This window comes from Grammomys surdaster, unplaced genomic scaffold (genome assembly GCF_004785775.1).
Source record: "Grammomys surdaster isolate TR1022 unplaced genomic scaffold, NIH_TR_1.0 133, whole genome shotgun sequence".
In the NCBI taxonomy this organism is placed as follows: domain Eukaryota; kingdom Metazoa; phylum Chordata; class Mammalia; order Rodentia; family Muridae; genus Grammomys; species Grammomys surdaster.
Window position 1 is genome coordinate 4864213 of NW_021604591.1, and position 8207 is coordinate 4872419.

The 8207-nt window shown below is 41.4% G+C and overlaps 1 protein-coding gene across 1 annotated transcript in view; it reads right to left on the minus strand.

Annotated features, from left to right (window-relative positions):
• Gcfc2 (GC-rich sequence DNA-binding factor 2) overlaps positions 1 to 8207 on the minus strand; it is a 35228-nt gene that overhangs the window by 3327 nt on the left and 23694 nt on the right. Inside the window, exons 12-15 of the mRNA XM_028762383.1 lie at positions 7546 to 7664; positions 5828 to 5904; positions 4041 to 4107; positions 2315 to 2461 (exon numbers count right to left, since the gene is read on the minus strand). Coding sequence (XP_028618216.1) covers positions 2315 to 2461; positions 4041 to 4107; positions 5828 to 5904; positions 7546 to 7664 — 410 coding nt within the window. The remainder of the gene's footprint in view (positions 1 to 2314; positions 2462 to 4040; positions 4108 to 5827; positions 5905 to 7545; positions 7665 to 8207) is intronic.

Genomic DNA, 8207 nt, shown 5'->3' on the forward strand with positions numbered 1-8207 from the left:
ATAGATAGATAGATAGATAGATAGATAGATAGATAGATAGATAGATAAAACAGTGACAGAGCTGGGTGTTGCTGACTGTGTAGATGGTAGAACAGGCGTTTAAAGTGTGTGAAGCCTTGAGTCTGACTCAGCAGCAGCACCATCAACAAATGCAAGACAAAGCAGGTGAAGGCAAGAGAAAAAGGCTCACTGTATTAGTCTTTAATTGTCAAGGAAAAAAACACATGACTACAGAAGGCAGCGGCATGGAAGACTTGCTTGACAAGCTATATCTGCTTCCCAAAGTTTTAGAACCAGTCTTGACTGGCTTGGAAGTTACTCATTGGTATCTGTTTTCCCATGCTTTGCTATCTATCTCACGTGTCTGAACCAGCAAGCCTGTCCATATATGAAGTACAGATATTAGCCTGCGGCCTGTAGCTCAGCTCTCCAACCCTGCTTCCCTTCACGCCCCTTCACTACTTCTGATTGAAAACAGTTCACACAAATGATTTAAATCTAAGAACTATGATAATGATGGGATTGCAGATGTGCTCTGAGCCTGGCTTCCCAAGCACCACTTCATACTATGACTTTTACATTATGGGCAGATCAACTGTTTTCAGGACATTTGGGTATTATAGTATTTTAATGAAAACACTCTCTCTAGGTCCAAATACTTGAAGTTGTGAATCTTGGATCTGGGTAGGTGCTGCTGCTTTGGGATGTTACAGAACGTGTGGGAGGATGCACGTCACATCACTGGGGATGGGATGAGGCTCACAGCCTGGCCCCACTGCCAGTTTGCTCTCTGTTGTTTGTGGCTCAAGAAGAGATCTCTCAGTGTTCTCCTACTGTCCGGCCTTCCCCTCCATTACAGACTCTCTTTTGAAACTACAATCCTAAATAAACTCTATCTTTAAGTCTCCTTTGGTCATGGTGTTTTATCACAGCAACAGAAAAGTAACTAATGCAGGTAGCTTACTTAAAATCTGTATGTCTGACTCTGATTGTTGTTCTAAGATAAATTCTTAGAAGTGAAAATTAGACAATTTAAACATTGTGCTGAAGAGCTCTGTTGCTCCTGCCAGTAACAGAATCTCTTTTCCAGTGCCAGTGTCCACACACTGCAGGACACAGACTTCTATAGCTCTAGAATGGCAGCACCCCAGGCTTACCTAACAACTGGGCATTTTAGTTAAATGATAGCAGCAGAAGGCCCGCTTTCCTGCACGTCTTCACAGTTTGTTAACTAGCATTACTCTGCTGGTGTTAGCACTCTGCCACAGTTGGTAGGTCGTTTTCCATACCCATTTGTGGTGATTTGACTTGCATATTTTGGTGCCATTTCCAATAAGAGTCTTTGAATTATTTACTGGCTTGTAAAGGCTTTTTAAATTTGATGTGGATTTTAATCTTATGTGTTATAGCATCTTTCCTAGTTTCTAACTTAGTTCTGTAACTCTTTTTAATTCTTTAGTATATAAAATGTCACGTATAAGTTACAGGAGAAGGAATAGTATAGCGAGTCACATGGACACATTTCTAAATTTACTTATTAATGGCAAGTTTGGCTCCATACTGTTTGGGCTTGTTTTTTTAATCCAGTGAAGTATCATCTTTGTCAAATTATTTTGAGAAATATATTGTCTTTTCTCCTTTCTTTTGCCATTTAGAAATAACTCCTTTTCTTAAAACAACAACAATGACAAAAACCTTCTTTCTTTCCTTTTTTTCCTGCCTCCCTTCTTGGTTTCTCTTGAGTACATGCTCTTCCTGCTTCAGCCTCTCAAGCAGAGACTCCAGGTATTGTGCAGCGCACAGCTGGCTCCTGGCGTCATTTACTAAATGCTTCTCCCCGTTACTGCTGTTTCAAACCAGAATACTGATTCTTAATATCAAAATAGCTTCTGGGTTCTGCTCTGTGAAACTCATTTGTTTATTCATGTGCAAGCTCCACAATTTTAATTACTTGTTTGTAATACAACATAGATTTCAATAACTAAATCTTTAAGATTTATTATTGTCTCTGTGTGTATGTCCAAGTTTCTGAAGAGGCCAGAAGAGGGCACTGGATTCCCTGTCAGTGCTTAAGTTACAGGGGTGAGGTGCCCCAGTGTAGGGGACGATGACCTAAACTTCTACAAGAGCAGTATGCAGTCTTACCAATGAGACACTGTCCAGTCCCTGCCTAAATCTCAGCTCTTACTCTGTTGCTGCTTTGAGAGAGGGCCTCACCCTCTTGTAGCCCAGGTTGTCTGGAGCTTCCAACATTTCCACACAGAGCATTATATATAAAAACGACATGATTACAATTGGCCTCTATACAACTTACCTGGCTGCACTTTTTAACAACATCTGGTCCAGGGATGGCATTAGTAAGAGCAATAATAAGGTAGCGATTCAGTAGCTTCCCCAGTCCCAAATCTTGCAAGGTGTCATCTGGGAGAAGTCCACTCCAAAGAAGAATATTTTGGAAAAGCTAAAAGAAAACACCAAGTAATTATGTGTGTCCTCCCTAGCAGCTATAGTGGTAAAGAAAGAGCTGGTCAAGCTCCTCCGTTCTTACTAGTTGGCCTTGTTGTATGTGTCAGCTTTGGAATAGAAAGAAATCCCCAAGTAAATACCTGACTCTCGCCTCCATGCATGTGTTCATCCTATTTCCACTCATGGGTAACAACACCATTCTGCCCCATGTAACTCCATTGATCCTCTCCAGATCAATGCCCCACTGTAACCCATCCTTCCTATTGTCTGGGCCCACTAAGTCTAAGACTGTGGTTGCCAGGATCAGAAAGCACTGTCAAGGCTAGTGCCCGTGTGTAGGAAGCCAGGCAATGCCAGAAACCTCACTGCTGATATGTAAAACAGGACCACGCATGTGTCTGCTGATAAAAGAGGATGAAGTGCCCTGCAGTGAGAACTACAAGTAAATACAGGTTTTAGGTGGAGGGCTGAATTCATAGGTTTCTGTGAGTTGTCATTCGAATTCTGAGTCTTCTCCTAGTATTCTGAGTACTGAATGACACGTACCATACTTTGCACTGCCATTGGCTTCCCTGCCTGTCTGGGAAAGCATCTTCCTGACTTGGCCATGATACACATACACTCGAATTGCTCCTGCTAAGGACATTTATGTCCTGTATTCTCAAACATGATGGACATTTCAGTACCCCGTGATCCTTTATCATGGCGTTTCAATCACAATTTCGTTCCTGGGCTCATTGAGGCACAAAAGTTCACAATTCATTCCATCTCCACAGTTCTGTGCAGCTTACTACATCCAACACTGACTTCTCAATCTCTCAAGCTGCATCCTCCTACATCCCTGCAACCTCTAAGACACAGAAGCACACGGTGCCGGCACCTGGCACTTTATGATAGCCTTTGTTCTTCGCCAGCAGTGCATCACTGTGGAGTCCCTTTGATGCTTCACCCGAAGAAAGGTCGGAACCGCCCTTATCATTTCTACCTCCACCGACTTAGATTCGCCTTAACTGTAGCTTTTTGACCACTGGGTCACTGAGATTAAACTTAACTTTTTGACCACTGGGTCACTGAGATTAAACTTAACTTTTTGACCACTGGGTCACTGAGATTAAATTTAGCTAGAGGCTTTTGTAGGGTCCACAAGACAAGAACAGCTTTTACATTTTTAAAGGACATTTCAAAATATTCAAAAACAAAAGACTACAGCTGAGCACGGTGGTATACACCGTTTACTGCAGTGCACAGAAGGCAGAGGCAGGAAGATATACCATGGAGTATAAGATCAGTCTGGTCTCCATAGCAAGTACCAGGCCAGCCAAGGCTACGCAGTGAGACTGTCTCAACCAACACAAAACAACACGACAAAACAAATTCAGCACAGAATATTTTTAATATGTGATGTTTGAATTTCAGTGTTGGTAAGGAAAGTCTATCCAGACACAGTTCATGTGTTTATATACTGATGGCCTGTTAGTGTTTTGTACTCTAGTGGCAGAGTGGCGTAGTTCAACACATACTAATTAGCTGCAAAGATTAATATAGACACATTTTTAAAGTAGTATTCTGCTTACCTTTAGAGCTCCCCAGAACTGTCTTTCTTGGAACTTGGAGTGTGGTGACATTTTTCCTTCTTCAGAGCTAACGGTGGACCAGTGAGGAGGGGAGGAAGAAATAGAGAGAGGGGAGGGGATACATAGGACCATTATTCTTTCAGAAGAAAGCCTCAAAGGTAGGACTCTCGTTTGTTTTGAATTCTGTGTCCATTTGTATCTCCGTGTGTGGTTTGTACACAGGTGCCGTGGCTACAGAGGCTGGAAGAGCCATGGGAGACACTGGAGCGGACTCCAGCTGGTCATGAGCTGTCCAACCTAGGTGCAGAGAATCAAACTCCAGTCCTCTGGGAGAGCACTGCACACTCTAACCCACCAAGTGATCTCTCCAGGTCCCTGTTGTTTATTTGTTTGTGTGAATTAATCAACTAAACAGTCTAAATGAAAAATGAATCAAGGGACTCTGATGGTATCTCCCAAGAATTACAAATGCATCCACACTCAGCCAACAGTGGGTTTCTGCAAGTGAGTTTTGTAGATATGATTGCCTTTGCACAGTTTGCTTATAATCTCATTGCTGATAAGAGATTACCACTCATGTGCTGGTTAGTTACAGGACACCAACATGCTGGTACTGGGTGGTTTTGTGTGTCAACATAAGCTAGAGTCAACAGAGAGGAAGGAACCTCAATTGAAGCACTGGCTTCATGAGATCCAGCTGTAAGGCATTTTCTCCTAAGTGACCAATGGAGGAGGGCCCATTGTGGGTGGTGCTATCTCTGGGCTGGTGGTCCTGGCTTATATATAAGTAAGCAGGTGGAGTAAGCCACTATGCAGTATCCCTCCATGGCCTCTGCATCAGCTCCTGCCTCTAGGTTCCTGTTCTGACTTCCTTCAATGAGGAACAGAAATATGGATGCTTAAGCCAAATAAACCCTTTCCTGCCTGAGTTACTTTTTAGTCATGGTGTTTTGTTGAAGCAATAGAAACCCTAAGTAGGACAATACCTATTGAGGAATTTTTAAAAAGCGAAGAAACTTACTGAAGGATAGCTGACTTCAACTACCTACTAAGTAAAAAAGGTACAAAACTACTTGTACCTGCTTATAATATACTTCACCTGCTATACATGGAGAGGGAAATAAGGTCACAGCAGAGATAATGTAAATGGCAAAATCTACACTCAGAAGTCTAAGAGTAAATAAACTTAATTTTAGGGATTGGAGAAATAGTTCGGTGATAAAAGCACTTGCTGTTCCTGCAAAGGACATAGTTTAGTTCCAGGCACCCACACAGTAGCTCACAACTGCCTGTAGTTCCATCTTTATGGAGCCAATGCTCTCCTCTGACCTCTGCAGGCACCAGGTGCTCATGTGGTACACACATGGTACGCCCACATGGTACAAACATACACATAGACAAATGCTCACAGTATAAAATTAAAAGCAAACAACCCTTTTTTTAATTTTAAAGATACATTTGATTTTAGTCAAAAGGGTCAGAAACAACTGCCTTAAATATAAATAAACTGCACTCATATTTTGAACCATGTGAACATATTAGTTACCTAAAAGAGTACAAAACAAAACTTGTGGGACGTATTTTTATTTGCAAGTATCTTATCTCTTCCTGACTCAGATAAATCAGGAAGCTCAAAGTCCTGTCCCATGACCCCCAATTTCCATCCTGGGAGTATCATTGGCTACAGTTCAAGGACGGCCTGAGCTACATCAGGCAGTGTCTTACACCATCCTACTCCCCGCAAAAGAAAAGCTATTTTAAACAGTATAAACATGGAGAGCTCTTACCTCTTTGGGTATAGAGGAATAAAAACATCATCTTCTACTGACTTCTTCATTCTTGCAACAACAGATTTAAGTAACTCCTATTAAAAATTTGAAAAGTATCAGCAAGCCATAATTGGAAATACAATAACTAAATTAAGTAATTTTAATGGTGCAAATTGGTCTGCAGTTAGAACCAGATGTTACAATACTTTAAGAAACTTAGGAGATGCATGGGATTGTCACTAAATCATTTTCACTGCTATACTGCATTTTGTTGCATGAATACTACTCATTAGACATTTGATGGTTTCCAATTAGGGGGTTCATTGTGCTTAATGATGCTAAAAAATACCTTGCCGAAGTCTCAGTGTGTGCAAGAACAGTTACTAGGTATACACAATGAAATGGAATTGCTGGAATACAGCTCATGACCTTGTATTCAACTTGTACAGAATGATAAACTAAGATGGTAGTAGCTGATACCAGAAACCCGGTGGCTGGAGATCATAGACCTGGGGCAACCTTCCCACTATGGTTTAGCTAACTGACGTGGTTATCAAACTACAGCCTAGATATTTATGTTTATCCCCATAGACACATGCTACTCACACTTAACCAGAGAAGCTTGTCTTTGCAGTAAACAATGGTAAATGCAGACACCCACGTGCTCAGCACTAAATAGTACACTTCTACCACCCTCTTTAAGGAATGCCGTGGAAGAGAGAATGGAAAGAAAGAGCAGAAGACAGGGAGAAGAGATATGAAATGCTATCTTCAGGATATGGCTGGCACAGGCATTGCAAACATGAGATCTGAGCAGCACAGGCTGACTACACAAGACTGGGCTGGTCAAGAGCCAGTCATCGATTGGAGAGGCCACAGGGTCCTAGCCCTCCCTGATGAACTACTGGCAACTGATGGATTCCAGGGAAAGGACAATTACTGGAGTCCATAAGGCTAGAATAGATAGTTCTAAATCCATGGGCACACATAGTCCTGGGTAGAATCAGATGGTCACAAAACAAAACAAAACGATGTGAACATAGAAATGGACCTGTGAGAGGAGGAGGAGAAGAGATGGGTGTGTGTGGGAGAAAGAGGTGAGGGGGCTCGACAGTAAGCAATGTACTACATACACATGAAATGGTCAAAGGACGAATTGAATCAATAAAGAGTAAAACAAGAGAAAAGCCAGAGCAACAACAAAACCCAATAGTAGTGTCCCATTTGTTGTACTAGCTGTGTCTAAGGGGAATCCTGCTTTCTTCCAAGCATGGTGGCACATGTTGGTAATCTCAACACAAGGCAGGCAGATCTCTGTGATTCCAGATTCCAGGGCAGTCAAGGTTACACACCTGCCATCCTTACTGCACCTTGTTTCCCCCCCCCCCCCCTTTTTTTTTTTTTTTTACTATTTGCAACTCTGGGGATGTAGTCCCATCTCAATTTTCCTGAAGAACAGGGTTTTATTTCTTTTTCCACTTAAGTATAAGTACCATATATCTTAAGAGCCCTATATCAATTTTTAGAACATTAAGAACAAAACTCAAATTTAATTTTACCCCATCCTTTAAATTCTTTGAATTCCGACTTTCTAGGTAATATCCCCACACAATAGAATCTGAGAATGTATACATTATTTTATTTACTTTTGTGGTATTGGAAATTGAACTCAGGTCTCAAGCATGCTAGGCAAGCACTCTCACTGAGCTAAGACCCAAATCTGCAGCTATCATTACCTGTTTGTTTTTACTAACTTCATTTTCAGAAGCGAACTGTTCAAAAGCCACTCTGCAGTGCATTGTTAAACTTCTTGTCTGTGAGGTTGACAGGGGATCCCAAATGATCTCTACAAAATCTGAAACACATTTCAGTGGTTATACAAGTTGCTAGATCATGTACAGATAACCAAAGTCTTCAGCATATCCTGTTCCACTCCATATTAAAGTTAAAACCCATGGCTAATCATGACATTTCTTATTTGCATATACTCCAAATTTCTATCATTACCATTTACTCTTTGCATACACCCTCAATATTTTTCCTCCTTGGGTTTTACTATACCTGTCAGGTTAACCTACAACCATTGCTAAATTCACCTTCACACTAACTCTTCCTGTAATGTGCAGCTAAAATGTAGCTTTAAAGAAAGGTATACCAAACTAAATTCCCAAAATTCAAGTAAGCCTCCATGTTAGGCAGCAATTACTTCCCCTGGCCTGCTTGCTTGCCTGTTTGATTTTCTGGTTCTTACTTTCAAGTTGAAGGATCTCTCTACTTCCTTCTTCTCCCTGCCCTCATGAGTTTGTATGCATGTTGACATGTGTGTGGGTGCTTGACTCTGTGCATATATATGTGTGTGTGTGTGTGTGTGTGTGTGTGTGTGTGTGTGTGTGTGTGT